Here is an 11,999-nt window from a genome sequence, read left to right on the forward strand (position 1 = left end):
CTCTCATGATTTTGTAGAACTCCATCATATCCCCCCCTCAGCCGTTTGTTCTCCAGGCTGAACAGCCCTAACCTCTTTAGCCTTTTCTCATAGCCGTTCTATCATTTTGGTTGCCATTCTCTATACCTTCTCCAGTGCATCTATATCTTTTTTGAGACGTGGCGACCAGAATTGATCACAGTATCAAGGTGCAGTTTCACCATGGTGTGATACAGAGGCATTATGACATTCTCCATTTTATTCACCATTGCCTTCCTAATAATTCCCAACATTCTGTTTGCTATTTTGACCACCGCAGCACACTGAGTTGACAATTTTAATGTATTGTCCAATATGACCACCCAGATCTTTTTCCTAGGTGGTTAACTCTTAACATGAAACCTAACATCGTGTAACTACAGCATGGGTGATTTTTTCCTATATGCTTCACCTTGCACTTGTTCACATTAAATTTCTTTTTCCATTTGGATGCCCAATCTTCAAGTCTCTCCAGGTCCTCCTGCAGTTTATCACTATCCACTTGTGATTTAACTACTCTGAATTAGTTTGTGTCTGCAGATTTGATCACCTTCACTCATCATTCCCCTTTCCATATAATTTATAAATATATTAAAAAGCACCGGTCCAAGAACAGATCCCTGAGACACTCCACTGTTTACCTGTCTCTACTGAGAGACCATTTAATCCTATTGTTTCCTGTCTTTTAACCAGTTTGCAATCCCCAAAAGTACATTGCTTCTTATCACATGACTTTTTAATTTTCTTAGAAGCCTCTCATAGGAGACTTTGTCAAACGCCTTCTGAAAATCCAAATACATCTACTGACTCACTTTTATCCACATTTTTATTACTCCCTTCAAAAAATGTAGCGGATTTGTGAGGCAAACGTTAACATAAGTTTTTTGTGCCAGATGATGTCATCCATGTGTGAGAACTGACATCCTGCTTTCCTCAGAGAACACCTATCACAGGTAAGCAACTCTGCTTTCCTATCTTCATCAGATAGATCCTTCTTTCAATTTTTGAAGGAAGTTTTTTTGGATAAAATAGCCTCTCTCACTTCACCTTTTAACCAAGCTGGCAGTTGTTTAGTCTTCCTTCCACATTTCTTGATGCATGGAATACATCTGGACTATGCCTCTACAATGGTACTTTTAAACAATGGCCATACCTGTTGTACAATCTTAACCTTTGTAGCTACACCTTTATTATTTTCTTTCTTCCTCATTTTATCAGTCTCCCTTTTGAAAGTTTAGTGTTAGAGCTATAGATTTACTTATTATCCCCTTATCAGTTATTAATTCAAATGTGATCATTATGATGACTATTGCCAACTGGCCCCACCACCATTACCTCTCTCATCAAATCCTGCATTCCACTAAGAATTAGATCTAAAATAGCTTCCAAGCTCAGTGGTTCCTGAATCAGTTACTCCATGAAGCAGTCATTTATTCCTTCCAGGAATTTTACCTCTCTAGCATGTCTTGATGTTTATCCAGTCAATATTTGGGTAATTGAAATATCCCATTATTACTGCATTGCCAAATTGGTTAGCTTCCCTTATTACTCTTAGCATTTCACCGTCCGTCTTATCATTTTGGCCAGGTGGATGGTAGTATACCCCTATCACTATACTCTTCCTCAACACACATGGGATTTCTATCTATAAAGATTCCACTTTGCATTTAAGGCCCAATATTCAAAGATATGTGGTTATCTAAGTTATCTGAATATTACTTATCCAGATAACTTTGAAGGGTTATGCTGCTGAATATAGCCAGGTAAGCTCTAGTTATTTGGATAATTTATGTCCGGTTAACTTTGCACCTGCTATTGAGCAGGTATAACTTATTCAGTTAACTTCTGGATAAGGCTGAATAGAGGCACTTATCTGGTCAAGATAACCAGATGGGTAGCCCTATCTTGATCTGCTCTTTCTTCGCCCATTAACTATCCAGTTATCAATTTAACTGGATAACTGATTTATCCAGCTAAGTGGTTCCTGCTGAACATAGCCAGATATTCAGCGGCTGCTGCTTAGCTGGATAAATTCTACTTATCTGGCTAAGTAGTGTTTCAATTTTCGATCCAACATCTCTTGCAGGATCTTTATCCTTTTGGACCATGTGCCATCCTGAACATAATGCGCTACTCCGACCCAAGTTGATTCACCCTATCATTGCAGTATAATTTGTACCCTGGTATGGCACTCTTCCACCAGGTCTCTGAGATGCCAATTATGTCTACCTCTTTATTCAGTGTTATACACTCTAATTCTCCCATCTTACTTCTTATACTCTGGCATTGAGAACAACCTGCTTTTCAGTTGGCAGGGAATTTTTGTAACTCAGGTGATTCTTTACAAATAGGCATGTGGACTGTTTTGCTTTTATTGGAACTCTCCTGTTTCATTAGTACTCTTCAAAGATACTTCTCTGTGAACCATATGCTGCTCAGCGACTATCAACTTTTCCCCCTTGTTCTAGTTTAAAAGCTGCAGTATCACCTTTTTAAAGGTTAGTGCATCCTGGTCAAGATGGAGCCCATCCTTCCCCAAAAGGTTGGCCAGTTCCTTACAAAATTGAATCTTTCTTCCCTGCATCATCGTCTCATCCACGCATTGAGACTCCAGAGCTCTGCCTGCCTCTGGGGACCTGCGCATGGAAAAGGGAGCATTTCAGAGACCTGTAGGTCCTGAATTTCCACTTTCTACCTAAAAGCCTAAATTTAGTTTCCAGAATTTCCCTTCCTATGTTGTTGCTGCCCACATGTACCACAACAGCCGGCTTCTCTTCAGCATTGTCTGAAATCCTATCTAGGTGACATGTAAGGACTGCAACTTTCACAGCAGGCAGGCAAGTTACCAGATGATTCTCACATCCACCAGGCACCCAACTATCTTCATTCCTAATAATTGAATCACCAACTATAACGGCGACCTAACCCTTCCCTTCTGGACAATATCCCTGGGTGATTCATCCTCAGTGCAAGAGGACAATGCATCAATTGGAGAACAGGCCCATGCTACAGGATCACTTCCTACTATGCCAGGGTGATGCTCTCTGACCAGGTGATCTTCTTCCTCCAAGGCAGTACCAGGGCTGCCAGACTGAAGTTGGGACTTGGCTACTTGGGTAGTGGTAAATGGATTTCACGCTGAGCAGGAGGAGGCATTACTAGCAGTTTGCCTGAGGGATCAGTCCTTAGACCATTTGTTTTCAGCATTTTTGTTAGTGACATAGCAGAAGGATTGTTGGGGAAAGATTTGTCTTTTTGCCGATGAAGGTGTGGAAAATATGAGGGATCTACTGAAGCTAGAGGAATGGTATAGGGTCTGGCAGCTAAGATTTGATGCTAAAAATGCAGTCTCATGCATTTAGGATTCCAAAACCCAAGGGAGAGGTACAATATTGGGGTGAAATTCTTGTAAGCACAAAAGAAGAATAGCAGGATCTGGAAGTAATTGTATCAGATGGATTTAAGGTGGACAAACAAGTTGATAAAGCAACAACAAAAGGCAGAAAAATGCTTGGCTGCAATAGAAAGAGGAATGGTCAGCAGAAAAAGGGAGGTAATATTGCCCCTGTGTATGTCCCTGGGGAGACCTTATTTGGAATGTTGTGTACAATTTTGGAGTCTACACCTGCAAAAGGATATAAACCAGTTGAAGTCAGTCCAGAGGATAGCTACTAAAAATGTCAGTGGTCTCCATTGTAAAGCATATGGGGATAGACAAAGATCTGAACATGTATACCCTAGTGGAAAGTTGAGATAGGGGAGATATGATAGAGACATTTAATATCTCAAATATATCTCAATATATCATTTTCCATGCACAGGAAGCATGCCTTTTTCAACAGAAAGGAGTTTCTAAAATGAGGGGTCATGAGATGAGAGTAAAAGGGGAGAGAATCAGGAATAATCCTAGGAAACATTTCTATATAGAGAGGGTAGTGAATGCATGGAATGGCCTCCAGGTGAAGATGGTGGAAATAAAGACATTATCTAAATTCAAGAAAGCATGGGATTAATACTGCGGATCTTTGAAGGAGTGATAAGAATTGTAAAGTTAAATTAGATTGACAGACTAAATAGGCCAGATGGTCTTTTTCTTCCATTATATTTCCATGTTTCTATGTTACTGCTGCAGAGGGTCCATGGACAAGTTCACCATGACCTTTAACTGCACCAGGGCTCTTATGTCCACCTGAAAATTCAGCATGATCACTACCACCATCATTAGCCTTAGTGCTTATGCCAAAGGTGGGCACCTTTATATCCTGGGCAACATGCAACCAGTATGGAATTTTTTTTTCTTACATCCATATTTCAATAGTAAAGGTGTCTGGCTGATATTTAGGCTAGATATTATGCAATGGGGTCACCATGTGAAGGTACTCAGGAAGACCTGGAGAGAGACATATACTGCCTCTCTCCCCTTAGCCAAAGAAGTTGGACCTGGTTATAGGGAGGGCAGTATTTAGTGCTACTTAGGACTTACCCAGCTAAGTAGCGGTAAATTAATATCCAGGCCCCGCTGAATGGCTGCCACTCAGCTGGATAACTAGTTATTTGGCTAAATAGTTAGCCAGCAATTTGGTGTGTGAGTGATGGCGTTCTGGGGAAGAGCCAAATGTAGATAGTTAAGTTATCCGACTAACCGGGATAATGAGCTAGATAAGTTATCCGGCTAAGTCTGGTTGGCCTATAGAGCTGTCCTAAAGTTAGCAAGATCAACTTATCCAGCTAACTTTAAGATAGCCGGATATATTTAGCATGCTGCTGAGTATATATGCTAAGTTAATTCAACTCAATGGCCACTGTTGGAAACAGGATGCTGGGCTTGATGGACCCTTGGTCTGACCCAGTATGGCATTTTCTTATATTCTAATTATCTACCTCCTAGTGTTTATTTATTTAGATCATAAATTAATGAAATCTCATTCATTACTGATCTAATGTTTAATGGATAATAGGTGTTAAGATGACAACAGGAAATAGAATGTATTGATGAAGAGACTAAAACCAACTCAGTACATTTATATCTGGTATGACAGAAGACTCTTCCATAACAATCATTCCCCTATATCCCATGAAGGGGCTCCTCATCAATATCTGGATCCCTCCTCATTCCACTATGCTTGAGCTACCCAAACACATTTTCAATTATCAGAAAATATACTAAATTGAGTTAAATCGATACAGTTCAATGGAGGGCCCTGTAACAAATAATAATTACTCATAGCTTCTAGGTAAACTTCAGTGACCCAAAGAGGACGAGCCCCTTTGGTTCATCCTTTCAGTGGCAATTCGCCAGTGGCAACCCATTAACAACCTCTCTAAAAGTGTCCAGTGCAATAATATTGTCAGGAGAGTATGGTTTCATGTCAGCTCGCTTCCACTGCTATGTCCTGGTCAGGATGGATGTGACAAGATGGCCCAGTCTTTCAGCTGGCTGCTATTAGATTTCAGTTGGCATTAGTGTCACTAAAAAGTGTCCAGGGCAGCAGGGACTCCAGGAGGCTTTGTGCATATAGACCAAACTGGTCATTGAAAGTTTCACTATATTTCACTATATATCTCTTTTGCTTTTCAGCTATCGATCTTATAAATAATTTACTTCAGGTGAAAATGAGAAAGCGCTATAGCGTGGACAAGACGCTAAGCCATCCATGGCTACAGGTAATGCTTCTTGAGCATCAGATTATGCTGGGGGGTTTTCTAGGCTTATAAAAAGGGAAAATCTTCAACATTTTATCACTGGAAAAAAAAAACAAACAAAGATACCAAATGCTCATTGGTCACAGCACAAGAGGGCAGATACTATGGAAATCAAAGCAAGATTATTTGCAACAGTTGGAGCATCTAGAATAAAAAGGAAAAGAACTGTACTATTTAGTGGTTGATGAATTCAGAGGGGAATTTGTAGACTGCTCAACCACCAGGGATAATTGTTCAAGGCAAACTCTTCTAAAGGGGCATGGTCAGAATTCTGGGATGGCATTTTCATTGTGTGGATATTTCAGAAAGCAGAGTGTAAATGATCAGGTCATGATTCTTGGTCCAAGTACATGAGAGTTCCCCGGAAGAAAAACAGAAGGCGCTGTCACTGCTTTTAACAATCTTACACGTCAAGGTCAGCAAAACCTGTAGATGATACTTTTGCATTGAGAAAATTTAATATATTGTTTCCAGCTTTGGAGAATTAAACTCGCTTCATTGGGTTCATGCAAAATGGACTAAGGATGATGATTGAATGTACAACCAACAATTGACTTTTTCTTCCAATAAAAATGGATCACCTGAACTGGTTTGCTGACCTTTATTTTTGACTTTTATTTAATTGCAGTAACATGGAAATCAAATTGCTATATTCAACAATATTTTTACAATGAACAGTTTATAATAGTGTTAATGACCTCTGGGTTAGACATTTTATGCTCATCTGCACTCTTTCAGGTTAAAGGCCTGTGACATACCTACCAGTCCCATTACTTCATTATAAACCTCAGATGATATGATATTGGGAGCAAAATATCGCCTCCTGATTAGTTTGCCAATAGTCCTTTTCTCACTACCAAGCCACCAGTGGAAACAAAACTTTGAGCTATAGAGAAATACACCTCTATATCTCAATACACTGCCTACATGAGGCTGCTTTGCAATTAACAGTTCATATCTGTTCAGTGTACTGATTAAAATCACCTTTCTACACCTTCTGTTACTGCACAATAAGAATAGACTGAAGAAGATTCTGTCCAGAGCTCAGAATAATAGACAATACTGTTCTATTTTCTGATGATGTCACAGCCCCAAATAGAATCACTGTGAGTTCTGTGTGTTGTTGCAGTGACACACGGTAATTATTAGCTTAACTTTATTTTGTTTTAAAGTGTTCTTCTTTATAAGGGTTCACCATTGTTTTGAGATGGCACAATTTTTACTATATTATCTGTTTTCTAAAAATAATTATAAAAACAGCTTCTGGAAGAAGCACCCATCCCCCAGCATATCACAGGTTATTTTCTTTGCAGATATGCAAATAAAGGTGATTAAAGAACTAGTGGTTGTGTTGCAGATCTGATTGAACAAAATGCAGGATCAGGCAATGTGATCTGACCATAACATTTAGTTTGTACACTGGTTATAATGTGTTTGTTTAATTTGTTTTTAGACATCTTTATTCAGAGACCTTTTTCTTTACCCAGGACTACCAGACATGGCTAGACCTTCGAGAGCTTGAACATAAACTTAGCGAGCGGTACATCACACATGAGAGTGATGACTCTCGATGGGAGCAGTATGCAGGAAACCACAGTTTGCAGTATCCATTGCACCTTGTTGATCCGCCCGTGATTTGCCAGGAAGCCAGTGAGCCTGAGGAAGCAGAGATGAAAGTCCTTGGTGAGCGCATCAGCATCCTCTAAGCCATGCTTTCCATACCATGAAGGACACAAAACACTTTTGGCGTGCATGGGATGCATACCAAACTCCTGCCAGATTTCTGATACTGCACAGGGGTAGAAATTTATCAGTCACACAGAACGGGATGTTCTGGTCTGCCAAGTGTGCCTGTACATCAGCCAGCTCCTTGACCATGTGGGAACTGAAACCCATGAGAGAAGTGTAACCTCAGCTACTGGGAATAAACAATCTAAACAGGCTTCGAATTGTCCCAAAGCTCCACAGTGAAGCTTATAAGGGAAAACATTCAACATCTTAATAGAAATTATATATATATATATATATATATATATATATATATGTGTGTGTGTGAAAATGTATACACACATACATACTCTGCACAGTATTGGTTTCCATCTTGATCTTGAAATAACTGGCCCTTCAAAAGAGTAATCTGCTGAATAGCACTCTTTTGTTCTGAAAATTGTCACTTGCTGGGCTGTGGAAGATCTCAAAACCGTAAAAGCCATGGCAATTACAAAGCACTATTTTTCCAACATTACTGCTAGAACCACGGGAATACTGCAGAAGACATTAATATAAGTTATAGGGACCTCTTTGTGCTCACATTATGCAGAATGTCTCTGGTATTTCTGTGTATTACTGCTGTACTTACTGCACCGTGTCTCCTCCTCTACTACCCTTGGTCACCAGTTGTCTGCTGCAGGGAGAATAGACAGACACTGGTTTGCTCCAGTATTCAAAGCTGCATTAAATAAAAAATAACAAAATAATTTTTTAAAAATGTGAAAAAGTTGGGAAAATGAAAACTTTCCAATTTTATTGCATATACGATGTTTATATGGCTTTACCTATTAGAATGCTGCTTTTTCTGAATATATTTCAAACTACCTACCCCATAAGTCATTTCTGAAATCTATTTTATTTTTAAAAAGTACTATATTTTCCCACTTGGGGTAATTTTCAAAAGGATTTACACCTATTTACTACTGTTGTAGCAATTTTCAAAAGCTATTTACCCGTGTAATTGCACTTCTTCAGGTAAATACTATGGACAATTCAATGGCATATATTATAGCAATTTTCTAAAGCCCACTTACACAAGTAAAAGTGCATTTACATGTGTAAATCCCATTTTTAAGCATGTATAAGCTTTTGAAAATCTGGCCCTTAGTCCCCACACCCAAAGCATATAATTATTTACTTAATGGCTTCAGTGTATGTACATATCAATGTACAAAATAATTCAGATAATTACAGACATCATTTCCCTAAAAGGAAGCGTTTAAAAATCTGTGTCTGAGCACTGGGAGGATGTGAGATATCAAAGGTCACAGTGAGTGGAGAAGTGATCTCCAGGTATCAATCTAACTCCATGGTTCTTAGGCTAATTCTGGAGGCCTATCCAATAAGTCCAGTTCATAAGACATTCACAGTGAATGTGGGTGAGTTATATTTACAAACACTGGATAATCTGGAAACCAGAGCTATTGGTTGGTTTTTAGGATTGAGCTGGGAGCCATTATTCTACCCATCATGCTATCATATACTGATGGCCTTAATAAAAGAAGCAAATGCTTGTTATGGAAATAAGAGTTTTGGTTGAATGTAAATGTTTGGTTCTATTTGTGGGGATTAGCTTAGCACTTGCTGCTCTTAATTGGGAAAAAAAAACTGGGAAGCCACAGCATATCCATGAGAACAAACAGATACAAATATTTACATAGAGGAAAAGAAATTGTTAATTTAGCTTTAAAAATGACACTGGATAATTTACAGAATATTCATAAACTGAAAGAAAGGCACACGGTTTCCAACAACCATAGGCCCACTTTCTGCACAGGATGGAAGCCAGCTCACTTGAATTGCCTGTGTACAGTACTGATAAGCTGTTATCCTACTGGACAAGACAAATCAACAGCAGCTTTTACACCTTTGTATTATCATTTTACTTTTTATAAATATAAATTTCTAGAGAAGATTAATACCAACTAGAAATGAGAACAAACCATTTATTTGGTAAATTTTTTAAAGTGATTATTTTTCTTATATTTAAATATAGTTGCCTGTCAGGCACACAGTATTGCTAGAACTGAAAGCACAGCTTATTCCCAAATGTTTTGAAAAGGAAGTTGATGCCTGGAATTGCCTACAAACAGATGTGGTAGTAACCAAAACAGTATCCAGTCAAAGAGAACCAGAAAACATCCACAAGAACATTGTAAATACAATACATGTGGAATGCAAATGAATCTAATACCAAAGTACAAATTGATATTAAAAAAAAAAGGATAGCTTGCTATCATTATAACCATCGTCTGCAAAGTGTCTATTTTTTAAGCTTTTGAAATATGAAATTAAAACTCTATACTGTTTTAGTCTCTGCTTCACAGAGCTATTACAGAAAATAAGGCATCTGATGATTTTTATATTTTGGTTCAAAGCGTACTTAACATTTCTAACAGAAGGACCCCAGGGGGATCCAGGAAACTACTGACCAGTGATTCTTATGACTCTGCCAGGCAAAATGGTAGAAACTATCGAAAAGAACAAAATTGCTGAACATATAGCCAGGCATAGTTTAATGGGACAAAGCCAACATCTATTTAGCCAAGGAAAGTCTTGACTTACAAATTTGTAACTTTTTTTTGATGGTGTAAATAAACATGTGGATAAAGGTGAGCCAGCTGAAATAGTGTATCTGGATTTCTAGAAAGCATTTGACAAAGTCTCTCATGAGAGACTTTTTAGGAAATTAAAAAGTATTGGGATGGGGCAGTGTCCTATTGTAGATTGCCAACAGGTTAAAAGATAGAAAATAGAGTAGCGCTAAATGGTAAATTTTCCCAAGGGTGAAAGGTGAATAGTGGAGTGCCCCTGGGATCTGTTCTGGGACCACTGCTTTTTAATATATTTATAAATGACCTGGATAAGGGAACAACAAGTGAGGTGATCAAATTTGACGATGACACATAGGGGCAGATTTTAAAAGCCCTATGTGCATAAATCCAGGAGGATTTATGCACGTAGGAGGGTTACGCGCGCCGGGCCTATTTTCAAAAGGCTCGGCGGCGCGCATAATGCCCCAGGACGCATGTAAGTCCCAGGGCTTGAAAAAATGGGTGGTCTGGGGGAGGAGGGCGTGGCCAGAGGCCTCTGCAAGGCGTAACTTGTCAGATAAAGGTACGGAGGGTTTTGTTTTTTGGGCTGGGGGTAGGGGAAGTGGGGGAGGGAGCAGGGAAAGCCAGCTGGTCTCCCCGAGGGCTTGGCGCGCGCAAGTTGCACTAGTGTGCACCCCCTTGCGCGCACCGACCCCTGATTTTATAACATGCGCACGCATGTTATAAAATCGGGCGTACATTTGTGCATGCCGAGTAGCGCATACAAATGTACGCCGTACATGTACCTTTTAAAATCTGCCCCATAATTTTCAAAGTTGTTAAAACACAAGAGAATTTTGAGCAATTGCAAGAGGACGTTGCTAAACTAGGACACTAGGCATGCAAATGGCAAATGAAATTTAATGTGGGCAAGTTTCAAAGTGATGCACTTAGGGAAGATTAACCCAAATTACAAAATGCAAGGTTCCATATTAGGAGTCATCATTCAGGAAAAGGATCTAGGTGTCGTCACTGAAAACTCATTGAAATCTTTTGCTCACTGTGCAGCAGCAGCCAAGAAAGCAAATAGAATGCTAGGAATTATTAGGAAAGGAATGGAGAATAAAACAGAGAACATCATAATGCCTCTGTATCATTCCATGGTGCAACCTCATTTTCAATATTGTGTGCAGTTCTTGTTGCCACATTTCAAAAAAGATATAGCAGAATTAGAAAAGCTACAGAGAAGAACGACCAAAATGTTAAAGGGGATGGAATAAATCCCCTATGAAGAAAGGCTAAAGAGGTTAGGGCTCTTCAGCTTGGGGAAGAAACAGCTGAGGAGAGGTATGATAGAGGTCTATAAAATAATGTGGGATGGGCTATGGGGCAACCAATGAAGTTACTAGGTAATACATTTAAAACTAAGAAGAGAAAATATTTTTTTACTCAATGCATAATTAAGCTCTGGAATTTGTTGACAGAGGATGTGGAAAAAGCTGTTGGTGTAACTGCGTTTTAAGAAGGTTTGGACAAGTTCCTGAAGGAAAAGTCCATTAACCATTATTAAGGTAGAGTTGCAGTAATCCACTGCTTATTCTTGGGATAAGCAGCTTAGAATCTATCTAACACTTGTGAACTGGATTGGCCACTGTTGGAAACAGGGCTTAATGGACCTTTGGTCTGACCCAGTATGGCAAATCTTATGTTCTTAACTGTAGAATGTTCACAAGGAGCCTAACTTTCAAACCTATTCATGGACGTGTGAAGATTTATCCTAGTATTTTCTAAACTGTACAGTAGGTTGCTGCACAGTTTAAAAAATATAGTGTAGTTCTGCTCTGAAACTACTCAGGTATATTTCATTACATGCTAATATTTGTAATACAATAAAAGCACTTATTTTCTCTACCTATTTTATAAATATACATATGTATACATAAAACACAGATTTATATGCAGAAACAGGTATAT

At 38.9% G+C, this 11,999-nt stretch overlaps 1 protein-coding gene across 2 annotated transcripts in view; it reads left to right on the forward strand.

Moving 5' to 3' along the window:
- The window catches only part of PRKD1 (protein kinase D1), a 558,208-nt gene extending 550,508 nt beyond the window's left edge, over positions 1 to 7,700 (forward strand). The window contains exons 17-18 of one of the 2 annotated variants that reach the window (XM_029599009.1): positions 5,597 to 5,682; positions 7,209 to 7,700. In XM_029599009.1, the coding sequence (XP_029454869.1) occupies positions 5,597 to 5,682; positions 7,209 to 7,427 (305 nt within the window). In that variant the 3' untranslated portion in view covers positions 7,428 to 7,700. The remainder of the gene's footprint in view (positions 1 to 5,596; positions 5,683 to 7,208) is intronic. The other variant, XM_029599010.1, reaches the window with a different exon arrangement.
- Positions 7,701 to 11,999: the final 4,299 nt, after the last annotated feature.

The sequence above is a fragment of the Rhinatrema bivittatum genome, chromosome 4 (assembly GCF_901001135.1).
Source record: "Rhinatrema bivittatum chromosome 4, aRhiBiv1.1, whole genome shotgun sequence".
Lineage (NCBI taxonomy): Eukaryota > Metazoa > Chordata > Amphibia > Gymnophiona > Rhinatrematidae > Rhinatrema > Rhinatrema bivittatum.